The sequence below is a fragment of the Eretmochelys imbricata genome, chromosome 17 (assembly GCF_965152235.1).
Source record: "Eretmochelys imbricata isolate rEreImb1 chromosome 17, rEreImb1.hap1, whole genome shotgun sequence".
Lineage (NCBI taxonomy): Eukaryota > Metazoa > Chordata > Testudines > Cheloniidae > Eretmochelys > Eretmochelys imbricata.
This window is the reverse complement of record NC_135588.1, coordinates 8022672-8044689: the sequence shown is the minus strand read 5'-3', so window position 1 is coordinate 8044689 and position 22018 is coordinate 8022672. Positions and strand designations below refer to the sequence as shown.

At 45.3% G+C, this 22018-nt stretch overlaps 2 protein-coding genes across 6 annotated transcripts in view; one reads left to right on the top strand and one right to left on the bottom strand.

Annotated features, from left to right (window-relative positions):
- SYNRG (synergin gamma) overlaps positions 1-22018 on the top strand; it is a 131326-nt gene that overhangs the window by 64199 nt on the left and 45109 nt on the right. For 2 of the 5 annotated variants that reach the window (XM_077836908.1, XM_077836907.1), the window contains one exon: positions 32-4210. The exons of 2 other annotated variants lie outside the window; for them this stretch is intronic. In XM_077836908.1, the coding sequence (XP_077693034.1) occupies positions 32-163 (132 nt within the window). In that variant the 3' untranslated portion in view covers positions 164-4210. Of the gene's footprint in view, positions 1-31; positions 4211-22018 lie in introns of those variants that run through there. One more of the 5 variants, XR_013348300.1, reaches the window with a different exon arrangement.
- DUSP14 (dual specificity phosphatase 14) lies at positions 9719-10493 on the bottom strand. Its single transcript, XM_077836914.1, has one exon. It carries the CDS (start codon positions 10491-10493, stop codon positions 9897-9899), a length of 597 nt encoding a protein of 198 aa, XP_077693040.1. The 3' UTR covers positions 9719-9896.

The window sequence follows — 22018 nt, the reverse complement described above, 5'->3', positions numbered from 1 at the left end:
GTCACACTTGTTTCAATTTTTGTTATTCTAGGCTTTTAATTCAGAAACGGATAATTTCAAACTGGCTTATGGAGGGCACCAGTACCATGCAAGCTGTGCAAACTTCTGGATCAATTGTGTGGAGCCGAAACCTCCAGGCCTCATTTTGCCAGACCTGCTTTGAAAGAACGTACGTTGAAGGAGGGATCACGTCAGTCAATGACAAGACATGGTCTTTATGGTGGTGATATAGGGGAATAAACACTGAAGGCTTTTTTGAGCAGCGGTTAGAGTACTGAAATGTTCATTTCTGCATTTCTTCTGTACTGCAATGGGTCAAAGCCACTCTCCCATACAAGTTCCCCATGAAGAATTTCACTGGAAGGTTCAAGCCATCATTGAGGTTTTCAGAAATAATCAGAGAATTTTGTACTGTGGCATAAAACATGGCATTTCAACCTCTCTCTCAAGCTGGAATTGGTTAGCACTTTTTGAGATGTAGCAACTCACTGTGGTGATCAAGGCAAATTGACTCATGAAGTGGAATAGGTCTTACCGTTTCAAGAAAGAGATGAAATACTAGGCTGTGTGTGTTTAAACTGAAATGGCCCCTTAACCAAATGCATGAAATGTGTATTTGCTAACTGTTCTTTCCTCTAACTTAAATATATGAACCGAGAGTGGTGGTTTTTCTTAGATATTTGCTCCTACGCTATTAAAGTGCACAAAAAGTGACAGTAATGTTCAAGCAGAAATAAGTTATTGACCTAGAAGGAATTGGATTGTTAGGCTGCAATGAGCCATTGTTTGTTTATAGAATTATTGTTCTGTATTACAGAATACATTTTATTCCTACATTTAGCGGGTTAGTATTGGGATAAAAATCATTGTATATCTAAATTTTCCATACCATATCTTTAGGCTTCAGAACAGGCAGCTGGATTTTAAAACATGCAGTCTCTTCTACGTGGCTGTAAGTAGTAGACAAACCTTTTTACCCCTCTATTGGATTTGTCCTATAACTGCAAACATAGGGGATATACTTTCAAAATGATGTATTATGCATTTAGCCCTCTGTCCTTTGTTACGTAATCATATAACTAAATTGCTGCACATCATGTTGAAAATCATACCCCACTAATATCAAACGCCCCTCCTGTATATTTCACTACATATTTGTGGTGTATGAATATGCTTTTCTTGATGGGACTCCTCTGCATGTCTCATGCAATTTAATATTGTCTATCAAGGCTCTTTACCAGACTCTCTGAACTGATGGCACTGGTTGGCTTTGAGTTTGCAGTTCAGATATTAGCTTTTTCACACTGGAATTTGAGATTTCCCAGCAGACTGCACAAATGCGAAATATGTGGGGGGCTTTTTGGCCGGTGCTGCTGTCTGGACAGTAAGAGATTAATGTATCAGGCTATCAGAAAATGTTACTCACAAATCTAGACGTATAGGGCTCTTTCTTTAGAGACAACATCAAGATGACAGTGCAGAACACAAAAATAAAATACGTTTGCTGTGAAGACAGCTTCCCAGTTCAGAAAGAACATAACGGTTCTTGAACTTCTGAATTACTAATTGCTTTACAGAATTTTTAATCCAAAGGAAATGTGCTTTTATTTCAAAAGGGCCTTACCACTATATGGCCTCTTAGTTTTGACTCTCAGTGAGGAAAGCAAGAGTTGCTGTTTGTTTCCTCGGTATAACTGATGATTTCATTGTTCATTGATTTATTGTAGTTTCTCAAACAGACCTTGAGAGATGCTTCCTTCTTTCCAAGATGTCATCAGCTGCTCAAACCAAGCCTTGTCTCTGTTCTAAGTAAACAGCTACTGCTGACCTGTGGGTTTCATTTCCTGTGAACAAAATTGCATAGGTGATAAAAATGGTTTGTCTAGTTCTAGTCACAGATTAATATATACCAAATGAAAGAGATCTTGGCTAATAAGAATGCTAAGTGAATGACCCTTATTTACATAAAGTAAATTTAAAATAGATCTTCCTAGTCTCAGAAACCTGCTTATTCATCTAATGGTAACATACTGCGCCTTCTGGTCTCAGACCCAAGTTAATCAAGTGGCAGCTTTTCAATAATGTAACAGTCAGCACCCACCTTCTGCTGCGCAGTTTATCAAAGCAACCTGATTTCTGATTGACTGGCCACTATTTTACTAACTAGTCGTGTTGTATAAGTGCAATAGACCTCAGAACAGCTCTTTGACAAGATAATTGTCCCCCTCGGCAAATACTACTTGTGTCACCTTGACCATATGCTTCTTGCCATGCCATATGCTGCTATATAGTCCTCATCATGCCTTGTGCTTACTAATGCAAGTAGTCCCACTGACTACTCTAGGACTTACAGTCGTAAGTTAGCAGGGTCGGACCCTTAGGCCCTGATTCAGCAAAGGACTTAAGCAAACACCTGATTTGTGCCTCTGAAAGCAATGGCACTATTCGCATGCGTAAGTACTCTGCTGAATCAAGGCAATAGCTTGTATAAATACTGTATTGGGACAAGGGAAGCCTTTTATTAGCGTAGGCTTTCTCCACGGCTCTTCTTCTTTTTTCAACCCTCCTATGAGTTTTAAGAGCATGGCCCAAGCTAAAGTAGCTACAGTGTGGAAACTCTACAGCAAATTTGTATTCCAAATACAGTACAGTTCATTGCACTGTGGCAAAAGTCTATTCTAATTACATTCTTTTTTTAATGTACTCGCTTGTTAAGCAAATACGTTGTCTCTGTTAGAAATATCCAGCATGTCTTTGGCACGTAAATAGAGGGAAAGGGCATTTACGGGTATAATTACAGTAGAGCTTATCGGAGTATGGCATTACTAGTCCCCTGCTCTGTACAGAATGGGAAAGAGGCAGGCAATACTAAAGTGATCATGTCGAGCAAAATGCATATTTCTAAACACCTTCAAAGGGTTCTCATGATGTGAATGTTTTACATTTAGATACCACTGATAAGGGCATTACACAAGAAGGATCATTCCACTTACATATCCTAGTCATTAAAATGATTCAGTGTTGCATTCAGCTTCTGAGCTATTATACTGTTAGCCAAGGGCCCAGTGTCCTTGGAAACTGTATCCAAGGTTACAACATTTTCTACACTGGATTGTATCGGACCATTTTCCCTTGCTTTCCTTGAGTGTAGGTTAACGCACACACTGAGACTTTTAGTCTTGGCCTGTGGTGTTTTAGAACTGTAAATGAATTTCTTTTTGGATGTCTTCTGTTTCATTATCAAAATTTGTGAAAGTGAATATTTTTAATGTACATATTCTCTGGATTTGCCTTGGGATTGCCTAAGGAAAATTATTTTTATTTGTGTTTTATGTGTGTCTTGATTTTTAACAGGTTATTTTCTTGGTTAATTTAAATTTTTTTTCTATACTGTGCTCCATAGGTTCCTAATGGTGCAGTCTGACTAATTTTCTCAGTGGAAATATACTAAAGTCATCTTTCCTTCCAGTACTTATAGGCATTAGGGATAAATCAAACTGTACCAAGATCTCTCTTGATAAACTGGTTGTCATGTGACTTTTTAAATACCCCAGCAAGCTTTCTGACCTCTCTTTTCGTTATAAAGTTTTTTTTATTTGTTACATGTGAATTATTACAATCTGCACTTGAACATTCCAGTGAGTTTTCAGCCCCAGCAGCAGTTTGTTTCTACTTAAGTTTATTTTGAAACTAAATTAAGTAGCACTTTCTTGGAAAACCATGTAGTAAATGTGAAGTTACGATGACGTACGGTCTAAGAAAAGGAAGCTTGTGAAAACCCAAGAAATATATTCTTTCCTAATTAGTTACATGTTAAATTAATGAGACCTGGAACAGAAAGGATGCCTTTTCAATAAAAGCTGCTATTGTACGACTACTTTTCCTTAAAGATCTTTTGCTCTCTGGGCCTTCATTTAATTCTGATTCTCAATGTTAAAATATAAACGTAATAGTTGTATTTCTTCCTGCATCTGGGTGAATATACGTTTCTCTTGTGTAGATGGCTTTGTGATTAGTATAGCAGTGGATCCTCTTGTTTTAATTTGTGATGTGCTGGAGTAGTTGCCGGTATTTTAAACCTGGTAAGAATAGTTTTTATTACTTTACATTTTAATATGATTTACTTCACGTATTCTTGCAACAGTTTCTAAATGCTTTGTTGAATCTCGATGAAACGTTGATCTCAATAAAGAACTCTATTTATGACAAATCTGTATAGTGAATTGTTGCAGGACGCAGCCAGTAGCGTGTTGCAGTGGGTTACTGATTCACATTGACATCTCACCCTTCATACTCTGAGAGAGCGCCTGGCTATGTGTTTAGGTGGGTTCTGATGGGACTTTTCCACTCAAATACAGGAATGAGGTGGAATCTTCCCCACTTTGGTGGGGGATCTGAGACGCTTCCCACCAGCAAAACATACTTGGGAACTGCATTGATTTTTATTTTAAGTGTTGTGCAGTTGCTACGTTTTGAGCTCTGTTCTTGTTTAAATACAGATGAAACAAACACTGAGAGCTGACATGCTGAGTCTGGTGGTAGCCTTAATAAGTACCTGTGTCTGGCTCTGACTCGGCAAAGCACATATATAGTTAAACGTATGCTTAAGTGATTTCCCGGGTCAGTGGATAACAATGCACCCCATAGGTCTACACTAGACTGGAGTGATTTTTTTTTTTTTGGTCTAGTGGCCAAAGATGCCATTATTTCTAAGCTATATCCGTAACGCCCAAAGCACGGTTACCGATAAGTCACTTGTACCCATAGGTCCTATGATAAAAATGCAGCCTGGAAGAAAAATGATTGTGCTGTCATAAGGTCTCAAGACTGCTTAGTCTATAAGCCTTGACATTGGTTTGATAGTACAAAATTAGGAGCAACTCAGTGAATTTTAACATGAATACGTTTATGCTGTGCCTTTTAGCATAACAACTGGGGCAGGCCTCCTGATTATGCTGTGAAAGTAACTTGAGAAAAAACAGAAGTGCTTGAACTGCATAATGTTTTGGCTTTGACTCTCTTCTACGCTGAATTATTGGAAAATTAATATCAAGTCTCTGGGTAGAAACGAGACCAGCCTCATAATAAAGCACTCCTGTATTTGCACACCGTACTCCATGATTAACACATGTTTGAGATGCCTCACCTAGCAAACTGGAGAGTGTGATCCCTTGAAAATGGCCTGCAGTGGGTGTAGAGAACTATTTAAATATATAGAGATGAGAACTTCCTGTTAGCAAAAGCGTTATCTGTATGGAAGAATTCGCTTTTCAACAACTCCACCACAGAGATGTTTCAAGATATTTCAGATTCATCAACTGGTGGCAATACTGGAGTTAATAAATCTACAGCTCTACCTTTAACTTTGCTGGTAGTTTATAGATGGCTGTTTTGTGGATTCTTAGTCCCTAGGGAGGGTTTTTGTGTTAATCGTCTGGAAGAAGCACAGGACAGGGAGTTGGAGGATTTGGGTTCTAGTCCTCGGTCTGCCACAGTCATTTTGTGTGTCCTTGGCCAAATCACTTAGCATCTCTCTGAGTGAAATCCTGACTTCATTGAAGTTAATAGCAAAACTCCCACTGACTTCAGTGGGGCAAGAATTTCGTGCCCTGTGCTTTAGTTAACTCATCTGCAAGGCACCACAATTTAAGAAAGATGTGAACAAACTGGAGTGAGTCCAGAGGAGAGCAACAAAAAATTGTAAAAAGTTGATCAAACCTGCCCTATCGGGAAAGGGTAAACAAAACTGTCTGTGTTTGTCTTGATAAAAGAAAAAGTTGGGGTGGGAAGACCTGATGAGTCTTCAAATATGCGAAGGGCTGTTTTAAAGAGGACAGTGATCAATTGTTCTCCATGTCCACTGAAGGTAGGACAAGAAGAAATTGGCTTTACCCACAGCAAGTGGGGATTTAGGTTAGACATTAGGAAAACCTTTCTAACTGTAAGGGTATGTAAGCTCTGGAATAGATTTCCAAAGGATGTTGTCAAATCCTGGTCATTGGAGGTTTTTAAGAACTGGTTAGTCAAATACCTGTCAGGAATGGTCTAAGTCAGTGGTGGGCAAACTATGGCCCATGGGACACCTCCGGCCAGTGGGCCCCTCCTGCCCGGCCCCTGAGCTCTTGGCCCGGGAGGCTAGCCCCCGGCCCCTCCCTTGCTGGTCCCCTTCCCCCCTGCGAGCTCTTGCCAGGCAGGGCAGCTGCAGAGCCACGGCCCGACCCGGTGCTCTGTGCTGCGCAGTGGCATGGCTGGCTCCAGCCGGGCGGCGCGGCTGCCTGTCCTGGTGCTCTGGGCGGTACGGCTGTAGTGCCAGCCACCAGTGCTCCAGGCAGCGCGGTAAGGGTGCAGGGAGCATGGGGGGTAGGGTAGAGGGTAGGGGAGTTTGGGGTGGTGGTCAGGAGGCGAGGGCATGGATGGGGTCGGGGTGGTCAGAGAGCAGGGAACGGGGGTTAAATGGGGGCAGTCAGGAAGGAGGGGGGGTCGGTTGGGGCGGCGGGGGGCAGTCAGGGAGAAGGGGTGGTTGGATGGAGCAGGGGTCCCAGGGGGGCAGTCAGGAAGGAGGTGGGGTTGGATGGGGCGGCGGGGGGCAGTCAGGGAGAAGGGGTGGTTGGATGGAGCAGGGGTCCCAGGGGGGCAGTCAGGAAGGAGGCGGGGTTGGATGGGGCGGCGGGGGGCAGTCAGGGAGAAGGGGTGGTTGGATGGAGCAGGGGTCCCAGGGGGGCAGTCGGGAAGGGGGGGGTTGGATGGGGTAGTCAGGGGTGGGGGGTCCGGTGCCGGTCAGGGGACAGGGAGGGGTGGATGGGGCAGGGGACCGAGGACAGGGAGGGGTGGATGGGGCAGGGGACCAGGAACAGGGCAGGTTGGATGGGGCAGGAGTCCCGGGGGGCTGTCAGGGCGAGAAGAAGTGGGGGTCGGATAGGGGATGGGGGCCAGGCCACGCCTAGCTGTTTGGGAAGGCGCAGCCTCCCCTAACCAGCCCTCCATACAATTTCAGAAACCCAACGTGGCCCTCAGGCCAAAAAGTTTGCCCACCCCCGGTCTAGGTGTACTTAGTCCTACATGAGCACAGGGGGCAGAACTAGATGACCTCTTGTGGTCCCTTCCAGCCCTCCATTTCTATTATTCTAAAAAAGGGGAAAGAAACTTCCCTCCTGCACTGAGGAACTGAGCCTAAATTTGTTCATGTTTTTGAAGTACATGGAGATCCTTGCACTGATAGACGGCTAGCGAAATGCCAGGCTTCATAAATGTGTGTATACTAAGGCAACGTTGCATTTTTGTTAACACCCCACGTTTTCACTTGCTGTTTTGTCTAAACCTACCACAGTTAATAGAGATAAATGTAAAAAAGGGGTTTCAGTGGAATTGGGTCTACACGTATAAGGAAAAATAACCATTTGGGACACTTGAAATGTCTGTGCTCTTGAAAGCATTAAGGTATTTTATAACAACTTCATTTTAACAGTGGTCTCATTACACCCAAAACCTTAGATCCATGTATTTGTTGAGCCTACAGCTGACGTGGTTTCCGTGGATGCTTCTCATTTCTATGCCTCAAGAGGTAAGCCGAGTTCTCCCTTTTATATCTCCTTGCACCATTATCCCATCAAACGCAGTAAGTGGGCTTGGGGCCCAATTCACTGGCCACTGGCTTCAATGGGAGTCATTCCATTGACTTCATTGGACACTGAATCTGACCCTAGAAGCTAATGTAGCATTTTCTTTTCCCAGTAGATGATTTTCAGCAAGTGGTACCTGCCCACTGTGGTGAAATTCAGATCTTCACAGTTCATTTGAAAACTTATTTCCAGTACTGAGTTAATCAAAGTGTATCTCTTGGATTCAGGCCAACCCCTCTGTCATGAATCCGTTTAGATTGTGTTTTCCCACTGATGCATGTGCAGCTCAGGCTATAGAGACTTGATTCTGATCCCATTTAAACGCTGTTTTTTCACAAGGGACAACTTCATTGTTTTCAGTTGTTCTGATTTACCCTGGAAGACCAGAATCCTGCCCACTAGGTTGTAGACTCTACTGTCTGGTGCAACAAATCATTATGACAAACACATCGATCACTTCCAATACTTTTCTTAAACCAGAATATCAGCATTTCGGAAATTCAAATACAACTCCAGACGATAAAAATGCAGTAGTGAGCCAAATTCAGTGCTTGACTTTTCTGTAGTGAGAGGTCTATGTTAGTGTGTCTTGAAGGTCTAGATTTAGTGTACACAATTTAGTCAAGGTACTGGTAACTGATTACAAGTTTTAATAAAAATGCATTTGTATTTGTGATTTGTATTAACGTTACTATTGAAGCTTAACCAGTGTTGTTGCTGGAAATTCAGAGACGGTAAGAGCCCGATTATGAACAGGAACTCCTGAGTTCTAGTTTTAATCTTTATTAAGATTTGTTACAAGTATAGTCTCTCATTTAAATCAGATATCTATCTCTATGTATCCAGAAATCTGCATGTTCCTCCTTTAGCGATACAGGGAAGGCCACAAACAGTCTTGTTGAGTAAGATACTTGCTTTGTTCTTTCGATGTTCCAGCTGTGTTTGTTAGTGATATGCAAGGATGTGGATAATACTCATAACTCAGCTGTCATATCATCTAGTATCTTCTACCACTTTTCAAGTTAGAATCTCTCTTTCTCATCAGAAGCAAAACAAAACAGAGTTCTCAATAAAGACACCTTTGTACAGGAGGTTTAACAGATTAACGTATTTTGCTTAGAAAAATTCAGGAATGCAGCGTAATCCTTGAGGCCATAACACTGTGAATCAGAAAAGATCTGAGGCAGATCATGACTATACTTACAGCTAAGTTATCAAGCAGATTTATCTACTTTCTATTTACCGGTTGACTGAATACTAAAAAATACAGCTCAACCCCTTTGGGAGGGTAGCTGTGTAGACAAAGCTTCATTTGGCTGGCCAGTGTGGGAAAGGTTAACCCATCACTTCTGTACTGATCTTCACTTTATGAAGTGAGCTGTAGCTCACGAAAGCTCATGCTCAAATAAATTGGTTAGTCTCTAAGGTGCCACAAGTACTCCTTTTCTTTTTGCGAATACAGACTAACACGGCTGTTACTCTGAAACCTGTCACTTTGAAATGAGCTCTGTTGTTTGCCCCCCAGTCATGCAAACACTTACTAATGACATAACATTATTCAGGTGTATAAATGCTCGCAGGAACTGCTACCCTGATGTGGACTAGGGGGCGGGGGAGGGACATGGCAGCATTCATTTGTCTTAGTAGTTTAAATTATTTTATTTATGACCGGCTTTGACTGGCTTAACTACTTATAAAGATTTAAAAAGCTGGCTAACGCTCTCTAACACTATATATTGAGAACCACTATGGTATTTAAAGAAAATGACAGCATTAGCAGTGCATTTCCACGCTCCTCCCTCCCTGTCTCTTAATAAAACAAACACATGGAATTGGAGTTTAGAGGCGGACCTCATTCATTTTGTGCTAATGCTGCTCATTGGCTACAAGGTTTTGCACGGAAGAAAATAAGCTAGTAAAGAAATATTCAGGCTACCTCATCACAAAGCATACTTTGTTCATTAATTCTGCCACATGCCTTTTAGTTCTTCACTTGTAGTATACTAATAAACTGACTGCAGGGGATGCTTTGTGGAAGAATTAAATTTAGTAAAGAGAGCTCACTGTAATGTTCAATCAAGGATTCCATGTGTGTGTATATACGTTTTTTTAGGAATTGTTGGCCTTGCTGGTTAGGGATGTGACAATTAGCAAGGTTCTGCTGTATAGTAAAGGACTAAAAGTTGGCCAATCAAAAGAGAAGGGAATGTCTCCAGTCCGGTAGATGCAGAATAGCAAGTCTCTTGTGCTCTACTTCTTCCTGTTGATGCAATCACATTAAATCCCCCAGTAAGGCATGAGGGGTCTCCCCTCTCTCTCATAAACGTCTGGGAGTATACCATACGGTGTCTGTACCATTTTAACCGTCGTCTTCCCAAACAGCTTCCGCTCGTAGTCTATCAGCTGCCTCCAGAAACCCACGTTGGGGCGTATGATGGGGCGTCTTGACTTGACCCAGTTGTAAGCCTCAACCAGAGAGACTTCTTGGTACTTCATCAGATAAGCGATGCACAGGGTGGCCGATCTGCTCACACCAGCTGCGCAGTGGACTAAGGTGGCCCCGTTCTTCCGCATGACGCTTTGTATCTTATCAGCCACGCTGTCAAAGTATAGGGAGATGGGGGCATCGGGCATGTCAGCCACAGGTACGTTGACATATTCAAATTGGGGCCAGTTTAAGTTGGGGATCTCAATGGTGGCATTGATTATGCAGGTGATGCCCTGGGCCAGAAGCAGTTGTCGGTTTGAGGCCACGCTGCCCCTGCTCAGGTACAGAGACGGGGTGATTTGGGCAATGCCCCCGAGTTCTCCTTCAGTAAACATTCGAGGTGCCATTAGAACTCGTGGTAAGGAGTGGTGGTTTCTGGAGGTCATGGAGGTTCCTGCTTCTCAGGCTTCCATTATGGGAAGGGATCCAATGTGATCTACCAAGGGAATTGTCTTGCCTGGAGGCTTTAAGTTAGAACTTTTCTCCACTTGGTCACTAACCCTGTAAAATACAAGCAACACTGTAAGTGGGACAGATATAACAGCAGCCCTCGAATGTAGAAACGCAGAATCCTACTATGCCCTGGAGTGTCCCCAGTGGTGTAAGCTCTCCTGGGCAAGGACTGCCTTTGTCTTGTATGCACAGTTGGGCCCCTTGACAAATAGTGAAAAATACATGGTTTACACCTCCTTCCTCCTAAATGCACCCTCCCTTTTTAGATATCTAAAATAGGTCACCTACAAAGAAAATAAACACTAGGAGTTTACCCTTCCGTTCCCTTTATCATAGTTAAAGAGACCTGAAAGTGTGTCGTCCCCCAACACATCGTAGAAAGTCCGGTCCTGTCTAGGTTGGAAGACTGTCTGGAGAACAAATAAAATGGTACTGTTACCACAGCTGAGAGAGCGTGACAGCTGAATGAGTGTACAAAGGGAAGAGATTTTTAGACTGATTCTTTTTAATGCCAGTGACTAACATACTGGAGAAAGGAAGCCTTTGTTCAGGAGTGAGAACCCCTCCCCCTTCCCTTAAGCTTTATGAGCTAGCAGTGCACAGCCTCTGGGACCGCCAGCGTTTCCTCCAGCAAAGACCACAGCTGGGCATTCCTGCTATTTCAGAGATTACAAACAAATAAACCCACTGGGCAGAACCAAGAAAAAACCTTTTCAACACCCTTTCCCTCCCCTCCTCCTCACCAACCTGTTAGGCCTTCTCAATAGACCATAGAGAAGCAAAGAAGGGCACATTCCCAGTTTGTTTTAATAATTTGCAGGTCATCTTCAAACAATCTCAGTCTGGAAATTAAATTGGCAGCTGTTCTCTTCAACCTGATGTTGGGAATTACTCATCCAAAGAATTGATTTGCTTTAGCCAAACACAAATTATGCTTTAGTCAAACCAAGTTATTGGCTCAGTACAGGGGTAACTGGGTGAAATGTAATGGCCTGAGATATACAGGAAGTCAGACTAGATGCTATAGCGGTCCCATTTGGTCTTAAAATCTATGAATCAAAGAGATAAGCTCGCTATAACATTTTGTGTTCAACACTATACTGCGGGTACGTTACATCATCAATAACTAGGGCCCTACCAAATTCAGGGTCCATTTTGATCAATTTCACACTCATAGGATTTTAAAAATCGTAAATTTCATGATTTCAACTATTTAAATCTGAAATTTCACAGTGTTGTAATTATAGGGGTCCTGACCCAAAAAGGAGTTGTGGGGCGGTGTAGGGGGGGTTGCGGTACTGCTACCCTTTCTTCTGCCTTGCTGCTGGCGGCGGCCCTGCCTTCAGAGCTGGGCAGCTGGAGGGCGGCGGCTGCAGGCCAGGAGCCCCGCTCTGCAGGCAGAGCCGCCTCCAGGAGCAGCGCAGAAGGAAGGACGGCATGGTATGGTATTGCCTCCCTTACTTCTGTGCTGCTGATGGTGGCCAAAGAGTGGTGGCTGTTGACTCCGTCCCCACCCCCCCCCACCCCGAAACTCCTTTTTGGGTCAGGACCCCCAGTTTGAGAAACACGGGTCTCGCCTGAGAAATCAATATAGTACAGGGTAAAAGCACACAAAAGACTAGATTTCATGAGGGGAGACCAGATTTCACGATCTGTGATGTGTTTTTCATGGCCATGAATTTGGTAGGGCCCTCTCAGTAACCTAGTAACACTTTAAACAGTGTCAGTATGCTCTTTGGCATGTATCTGTAATGCGCTGATTTAATGTGCGCGACTATCTCCATCTAGTGCCTTGTTCCTGTTAGGATAAAGCTTGCGATACACACCCAGCTAACTAAATTATTCCTTTAGCTCAACCAGTAAGGACTTGAGTTTTTGGTGCTGATGGTTTTGAGTTTGAATGCCCTGGATGCGGTCTTTATGTATGCCTCCGTGACATGTTACGTAGCTGTCTGGACATTTCTGCTGTGCCCGTCCAGCAAGAGCATGTATGTCAGCTAGCTTTCTCAAAGGAATAAAATCGTTGCATTATCCGCATCAGACTCTACATTAGAAAGAATGGAAAAAGAAGGGTCTTGGACCCTTACATGCAGGGGAAGCCTTTCCTTTTGTGGAACTCTCCCTTCGGGCACACAGCTAAGGTACCGCGGCAGCAGCTGCTGCTGTTGTTGGTATAACGAATCCAAACCTGAACTGGGAGGAGAACAAGGAACTGCTGCTTTTAGGGTAGGTGTTGAATGTACAGAGGATAATAGTTTGCTGCTCCTCTGAAGAGCTTACATCCTAAATAAACGCTGGATTGGCAGCCCGAAGTATTCAGAATCATGAGTCAGCCCCCACCCAAATCACTGGAATGATAAATGGTGGGTTCACTTGGTTTTCTGGGTTTGGAGCTTTAGGGTGCATCTGGATCATAGTTTCAGCCTTTTCTCTGCATTTTTGAAGGCTAAAAACTTGCAGTTTTTTTATTTTGTTTTAAGGGAAAGCTGAGATTCTCACCTAATGACATGAATCCAGGAACGAAGGCTTTAAGAAACCCATCGGATATCGTGAGCGTTGGCAACACTGTATAGGCCAAGGGATACAACATAGAAGCAGAGGAACTGAGACTCTCAAACAACTGTCTCACTGTTCTGTGCTGTAGGTTCACACAGTGAACCCTAGTAAATGGAGCTGGAAATAGCACCCAGATCTCCAGAATCCCAATCTAGTGCCTTAATCACAAGACCAGCCTTTTCCCTTGTAGGTTTTTTAAAGTATCCTCTACCAAAAAGAGAGTCCAGGAGGAGAACAGGCCAGCCAACTCCTCGCCGGTATCATTTTTCCTGTGATAGGGTGACCGCATTCCTCTGAGAAGAGGAAATGATCCTTTCATGACTCTGGAGCCAAAGAAGCATTCAAATGAGTTTCAGCGCCAGAGAAGAAAAGTGCTGAAGTCGGTTGACTCAAAGCCAGATTCAGTGCTCAGCTTTTCTGAGCTGGCTCCAGGAATGTGACACGAATACCTTCGTTTTGTTGTACGCGATCAGATGACAATGAAGTCATCCGACTGGGATAGCTCCCTTTTTACACAGACTGACTAGCCTAAAAATAATGTAGCTCCATGAAAGAATGCTTGCTGAACATAAAAACCAACACACAGCTGTCCTCTTGAAAATGCTGCTATGGTGTGGTGAACTCCAAGGCAAAGAGTGAGTCATAGCCAGCCTCCTTTGAAAAGGCTTTGAGTATTGCACACCTTTGCTTTTCACTTCCTGCTACCCTTTTTGTCTAACCAAGATATAGCCAAGAGCAAGAGGCTGATGCACTCTGCATTGCTCTAGCCTTACAGGGGGAGCGTTACTCGGATGGTAGGTGGGAAAGGAATCTTTTTTCCTTACGTGGATTTTTAGCTACCCACAAACTGCATGCTGAGCTTGAAATGGGAAGGAGCTCAGGTGAACAGCAGAGGGCAAAGGAAAAGCTGATTTGGTCTTCGGAGCCAGCATCTCGGGAGATAAATAAAACATGGTATGCTGGTGTCAGGTGTCCAATCAAGTGTAATGGGCAGGCAAACTCAATGGTGAACGATAAAAGGCACCGTATGGAGGGTTGATCTGAGCTGCTAGGATTTCTGCTTAGAAGGCAGCAAGCCAGTACAAACAGGCATAATAAAGGCTGTAAGTGCTTCTCTTCTTTGCTTAGACAGAGTCATGTACATCCACAGTGCTATATAAATAACTACATCTGCCTGAGGCAGGCAGTCGAAAATCCAAAGGATGCCTGATGTGGATCCTGCCTCTAAATATTGGAATGAAACTGGCAAAGTGGCAGGTATATCACTGCCCTCTATTGGACAGAATTCAGAACAACTCAACTGTGTTTCATACACTTTCTAACTGCTAACTGAGATTCTCCTTTAGACTAAGAGGGTCCTGTCTTTTGGGGGCAGGAGGATCAGAGTTCTACCCCTGCTGTCCATGACAGTAGCATGCAGCACAGTGACATTTCAGGATGACAATGGCTTTGTTACGTTGTAAAAAGCACCCCTTGCAAAACACTGCTGACGAATACCTTAATGCACCTTCACTGCTACTCAGAGGCACAGAGCATGCTGGACGTTGACTGACTGTGGCTCAGGAACTGAGTCAAGCTAGCTGGAGGCAGGAGAATATGATTGTTTAAAACCAGTGCGCATCTCCTTTGCGGAAGGATGTGTCAAAGTCAGAAAACGCCCCTTTGGATGGCCTTTCTCTTTGACTGCAAGTGGTGGCAATGCGCAAATATGCGGCTGCAATTCAGTGATGGCAGGCACCTGCTCCAGCTCTCATCTAATTGTTTTCAGTTTGGTTACAGAACTTAGGCTTTGCTGAGGGACCGCACAGCCATAATCAAGTTCGAACTGCCACAGGCTTCCCCTCCGAGCCTTGAACAAGCAGTTGGGCTAGTGTTCAGTTTGGCAGCGGGGTTCCTTCCAGCAGTGAAGGTGATGGGGGACACCCTGACATCTTCAAAGCATTTTTTAACACAGGACTCCAGGCCCTTGTTTTCCTCTATTTATTCATAGCTTAGCTTTTATTATTAGGAATCAGGCAGCTCCATGTGTTCCTATTTCCTTGATGCCATGTCCCTTTATGTAGTTCTCGCTCGCTCTCTCTCTGATGGGTGGCTCTGCTCTTGATCAAGATAAAGACACCACGGGAGCCTAATGCTTGTAGAGGGAGATGGTAAGAGACACAAAGGGCAGCTGGACACCTAATTCCCATTGAAAGTCAGAGGGAGTTGGGCAGCAAACTCCTTATTGGGCCTCTGACCGATGTTGGCATCACCTTAACTGCTCTGCACAGGGCTATTTGATGTTAATCAGAACAGTCTGTTGTTCCTGTTCAGTTCAACAGATAATACAGTTAGTAGAGATCAGATCTTCTGTTCCAAAAAACCGCCGTCAAGGAGGGGTGAGAGCTTGTCCATCTTAAATATTCAGCTGGACGCATCCGCTCTTTCCAGAGGCAGGAGTGAGGCCTCTCCAGCATGTGGCTAATTGCAGCAGAATACACGTGCCTGGCTAGCACGACTGGTATTGGCATTTTTAAGCCCCTTACCCTGCAACCCAGCCCTTTTGGTTCATGAATATTTGTGCGCATATTTAGGGGCAACATCCACATTTTGCCCAGGAGCCCCAGCCTTGACATGGAGTGATCCCTCCTCAGCGTAAGAGGGGAGGTCAGACTCCAGGGCCCTTTCAGTCCTTAAGCTCTGTGCAGAGGCTGGCTTTGCCGATGGAGCCATCTGTCTAGTGGGAACAGGAGGGTGACCACCAGCTTGTGTCATATGGGCCCTCACCTATTAACAACTCTGTCACCAGTGACCGGGTTTGGACTAGAACAGGCAACCTTGTGTAACCTGTGCTTGCTCAGGGTGCCTCTCTGTCTCCCTGTAGTGGCTGAGTCAGCTAGACGTTTGAGTCTGTCCAGCCTTTGTGGAATTCAGTGAGTGGAGGCTCGTGCTTTCAGATCCAGAGGTCCTCGGTTTGATCCCTGCTGCCAACAACCCCCACAGGAGCATCCTGTTACACTGCTCCTTGCTGAATGCTCCAAATCCCATTGCCAGCCTCCAGAGCGACACCCACTGCACAGCTCTCGCCTTAACGCTTCATTGGCACTAGCCAGCTGATCAACCAAACAGACAGGATAACATGCCAGTCTCGGGCTGCTCCCCTGAGAGGTTCAAAGCGCTTCAGCCCAGTGCCCTAGCGTCTGCTTTTCAGGAAGCAACTTTCTGCAGACACCAAATGATTAATACTTTTACCCTCCACAAGCCAGTCCTGCTTTGTAAACCACACACCAGCTTGTGTGGCAGGAAGCTGCCTGTGTGTGAATTGCAGCAAGCATCTAGCCTTAGATGGCCTCTCCCAGCCAGGGTAAAATTCCTGTCAGTTGTTTGTGGGGATTTTTTGCTGCTGGTTAATGTGTGATGTTGCTTGTTTGCCTTACCAGATACACATTTGTTATTGTTACGTGGGTCTATTTGACATTCACAAAACTGATGGTGGTTCTGCCATTGGAATACCCAGGATGGTGCCCTGCTTGGAAAAATGAGAGGATAAAATCAATATAAAATAAAGGCCTGTTTATTTCAATTGTGGTAGCTAGTCACCGCAGTAAATTTAACAGGACAGCCCATAGATTAAGGAACCTGGACAGTGTCCAACGTAATGTGCTACATATCTAGTGCCGTCAGTTATGCACAAATTCCTCAGATCGTAGTGTCATGTAGGCAGTTCCCTGGGATTGTTAGTGAACACTCTGCCAGGCTCCCCAAAGCAGCTGAAGTCCCCTGCACAGCCTTGCAGTCATAGCAAAGTAGTGAAGGGGAATTTCACACTTGCTGTTAATCAGTGAGCACTGGCCCAGTGACCCTATTTTGATCTAGCACAGTCCCTACCATGAAAGGGTTAATTTGCAACTTTTGAGAGCTAGGTACCTGTTTCATGGACTCACCCAATAAGAGTTTGTTGGATGGTGTAACTGTAACACACTGGCTGGGTGCAGGTAATTATGCCCCAGTCCCTCTACGATCTGGTTCATCCTGCTGAATAAACTCTTTTAGCAAGGGGCCATGGTCTTGGTACAGGGGGATCTCTGCTGACCACAGTGAGGTAGGTAGGGGTGTGTGTGTGTCTGTGCGTGCATTCACACACAATTTATTATAAAGCTTGCACCACCCTTTGGCTAGTGGAGTTTCTTAGGCCCAAGTCTTCACTGAATGTCTGCCATTGCAGTTTCCATTGAACTCAGCTGAATTACTCTCTTTATAAAGCCAGTTATTTTTCTCACTCCCCTCTGGACTCGGACACTATTGCTCTTAACACGAGAGTCACTATGACCGTTCCACTTAGGAAAAAAAAAAGGGGGGGGGGAGAATCTTTCCACCAGCAGCTAGCTTAACACTATGTGGAGAAGAGCTGCTGATGTTCAAATTCACTAAGCAGGCCGCCAAGTCTCCAACTAATCCAATGACATAAGAGAAAAAATTCAGAGCGTGAGCAAAGCAGGCCATTTCTACCGCAGGCGTGCTCATCACATCAGAGAGGAGTTCAGCTGTTAGTACAGGAACGTTAAATGTCGTTCTTTGGACTGGGGAGCACAACGTAATAGAGGCCACTGGGGTTTGAAAGTGCAGCACAGACTCTATTATGAGCTCTCACACGAGGAAGCAGAGCAGTTTGCTTTGCCCCTTCACGCATCCTGAATCACGGTATTCTTCTCTCAAGAGCCTGAAATGCTTCTGCTAGGGAAAGTAGTCTGGGGAGTGAAAATCGCCTTACGCTTCTCATTCTTCCTCTTTGTTTTGGTTGTCCCTGCTTGGTTATATAATGTGGGATTTTCATAGAATCATAGAACTGGAAGTAACCTCTAGAGGTCATCTAGTCCAGTCCCCTGCACTCAAGGCAGGACAAAGTATTACCTAGACCATCCTTGTCAGGTGTTTGTCTACCCTGCTTTTAAAAATCCCCAATGAAGGCTCCTAAAGGAGTTAGGACCCAAGTCCACAAATATATTTAGACTCCTAACTCCTGTTGAAATCAATGCATGTTAGGATTCTAAATTTGAGTACCTGGGCCTATGTGCCTAAATCTCATTGACTTCATGCAGACTTGATAATCATGATGGTCCCTTTTGGCCTAAAAATCAACAAACCCATGAGAATCCCACCCAGCCATAACCAAGTACTTTCCACTGTCACTAGAGTATCAGCCCTCATTGGCTCCCTCCCGTAAGAGCAAGCAGTACTGACATTATTCCTAACCACAGGAAGAGTCAAGGAGAGAGAGATTCCCCAGTGAATTAAGCTGTGCAAACCCCCCCCCACACTTTATTTTGACCTCTGACAGCAGAATACATCCACCGAGACACACGTGTGTCTTCCACCTAGTTTGCTACTAAGGTGTCATTGCCCTGCAGGAGCTGGGAGCCTCCTCTGAATGAATGCTACGTATGTGCTGATGCACCACTGCATTTGGTGTCTTACTTTCCAAACCTACCCTGGGGCAGTTCTGAGACAGTGTTAATAAAGGCACACTGGCCACATGCCAGTTGCACAGAAATATTATTTTGAGGGTTGTTTTTAAAGCAAACTCCCCCATGCAGCTTCAAAAAGAGGAGGGGTTTTCTTTGTTCTAGAAAAGTTAATCGCTCTGGGGAGAAAACGGGTGACTGTGCAGGGCAGTAGGTGAAATCCTTCTTTTCTCGGCCACTGAACCAAAGCTGGTCTGTCCAGCTCAGTAGTGGCCAAATCTGGCTAGGAATCTGTGCCAACTGATGGCTCTTTGATGGCCTCATGCTAATTAGTGGGCAGTTTTCCATCCGGCATCGGGCCCCGATTTGCGTTCTTATTGGCAATTTGTGACACAACAGCACAGAACCACTAATCCACAGGGAGCCTCTTGGCCAGTGGTCCCCCAACTTTTCACAGTCATGCCCCGCCTTGCCCCGTCCATGCCCTCCCACACCCCGGGAGCCAGAGCCAGGAGCAGGGTGTGGACAGAGGTAAGGGGGCTGAGGCTGGGGCTGCAGTTGGGGGTAGGGGTGGGGCTAGGAGGAGAACTGTGGCCGGGAGCTGAGGCTGGTGGAGGGATTGGGGGCCGAGGCTGGGGCCAAGAGTGGAGTCATAGCCAGGGCCACGTCTGGGGGGTGGAGCGGGCCTGGGTGGCGCTCTTGCCCTGCCCCCTGCCTCTCCCTGCCCCAGAACCTTCCTCTACACCCCTGCAGGGGGGGTGCGCCCCAGAGTTTGGAGACCTCTGCTCTGGGCTCGTATCAAGTCTTGGCCAGCCCAACGCCGCAGAGCTCAGCCGCTGGGACGCGTCCCCCTGAAGTGAACATTCTCCCCCCGGTGTTTGGTGGTAGCCACCTGAGGAAAGGCTGTGGGCCACTGGGTGTGCTGCTTTGACCCTTATGCAATTGAGGGTGGGGAAGGGGGGAAACAGAAGCAAGCTCCTTCCCTCTAGCAGCGATTGGTGGCTTCTTGCACTTCCACATGTGTTTAAGGGGCTGTGGGGAGGAGCCTGGCTGATAAGGTGTTGTGAGAAGGTCCCATAGTCAAAGGCTCCAGGCCCTTCTCAGGTGACGGAGTCCCCTGCAGCCCTGCCCTGCTGGGGTGGAGTTCTGTGGAAGGCCTGGCAAACCCGCGGCTCCCGGAGGAGAGTTCACCCCCCTGCTATTTCCCCTCAGAAGGGCTTCAGAGCCAGTCTGCCTCCTGCCACCAGGGATCACAGCCTCTGAGGTCCTCAGCCAAGCATGGACACCATGTGCAGCTGGCCCTGCGTTTTATGTACCGGCTAACAGGTATGTGGTTTCCTATGGTGGGACAGTCTCGAAGGAACAGGGGGAGCCTGAGCGGACAGGCAGAGGACTCTGTGAATCCGGGTTGAGGTACGCTAAGAAAGCAGCATGCGGGATGCTTTGCATTAGTGCCAGTGCTGTGGTTAGAGGGTGGCTCTCGACCTCCCCCCGCCCAGGGTTGCTGCTCTGGCCCTGTTGGCTTAAATCACTGGGGGGAGACCTTCAGTGTGTGCAAAAAGAAAAGGAGGACTTGCGGCACCTTAGAGACTAACCAATTTATTTGAGCATAAGCTTGCGTAAGCTACAGCCCACTTCATCGGTTGCATTCAGTGGAAAATACAGTGGGGAGATTTATATACAGAGAGAACATGAAACAATGGGTGTTATCATACACACTGCAACAAGAGTGATCGAGTAAGGTGAGCTATTACCAGTAGGAGAGCTGGGGGAGGGGGGAACCTTTTGTAGGGATAATCAAGAACTATTTCCACATGTTTATTCCCCCACCCTTTCCTCAGACGTTCTTGTCAACTGCTGGAAATGGCCCACCTTGATTATCCCTACAAAAGGCCCCCCCCCCCACTCTCCTGCTGGTAATAGCTCACCTTACCCGATCACTCTCGTTACAGTGTGCATGGTAACGTATATAAGTGAGCTGTAGCTCACGAAAGCTGATGCTCAAATAAATTGGTTAGTCGCTAAGGTGCCACAAGTACTCCTTTTCTTTTTGCGGATACAGACTAACACAGCTGTTACTCTGAAACCATTCAGTGTGTGCAAATTCTAGTGTCTCTAAGCTTCTCCAAGCTGACATAAGGGACCTAAATCAAAGTTTTCCATTGATATGCCTGGGGATTTGTCTTTACGCACCCACCAAACACTAAAGGTGGGATTTTTCAGCAGGGTGCAGCACTCACTCTCTGGGTCAGAGCTTTGAAAGAAATCAGTTTTTATTCAGGCACCAAAATAAGTGGCCAGATTTTCTTACAAGCTAGGCATGTTGGGTGCCGAGCTCTGGAAAATGACTTTTGTTGCCAGCTCTTGTGACTTTTATTGCAAGTCGTGTGACATCTGCGGGACTCTGTCTGATGGCTCCATTTCCTGAAATCCTGTGATTGCATGAGACGCTCTGCTTTTGTTTTTAAAACTAGTAAGTTTCTACGCCTTGGGTGCAGAAAAATGCTTGAAAACATGACCAGAGTGCTCCCTAAAAGGCAAATAGGAACAGCATCATTTGGCTTAAAAATCATGAAATTTAAAAAAAAAATCTCATGGGACCTAAATCATGATATTTTTGGATACACAGGGTTGACCGTTCTGAAACCTGGCCCTTTATTCAAATGCCCAATAGGAGCAGAGCTCCTAAAAAGCTGGCCCTAATTGTGGGTGTTGAGCAGGTGACAGTCTGGCCCTCAGTGCTTGATGTTGGGGTTAGATTTCTATTTGAAAAATAAGGGAACAACAAAGTAATGTGGTCAAAAGATGACAGCTGTGGCTACATCATCTTGTGGAGTCTTTGGCATGTTGGAGCCCCTAAAATTGGGGAGGCAGTGTGGCCTAGTGGATAGACTATTGGACTAGGACTCAGAACTGGGTTCAATTCCTCGCTCTGCCGCTGGTCTGCTAGGTGACCGTGGGCAAGTCACTTTCTTCTCTGTGATTCTGTGTCTGTGAAATGGAGAGGACAATACTGACCTTTGTAAAATGCTTTGAGATCTACGAATGAAAAGAGGTACAGAAGAGTGAGGTGCTTATTAAATAAGTATAAAGCATGTCTCAGACCCTGAGTTACTTGCAACAAGGCCCTTGTGGTACCGTTTGGGAAATAACTAAATCTAGAGGATTGAGCTTTCCCTGAGAGAAAGGAAACTAAGTCTCTGGTCCTTTCCTGAAGCATTGTCTGGGGTTTTAATCAGGTTAGTGGCTCGGGTGTGTGAAATGTCACTATTAAAGCCGGATCTTACCCTTCTCCCAGGAGAGATTAAATTATTCATTTTAAACATGACAAATGGGCACTAATACTGTGCTAAAGAGGAAAGTCAATATTGTAGGCACAGAGTGCGCTAGTCTTCTCGGGGCTCTTCTGAGCCAGGCTAAGCAGCAAAAATCGCTGCTTTTCTTGGATAGTGGTGTTTAAA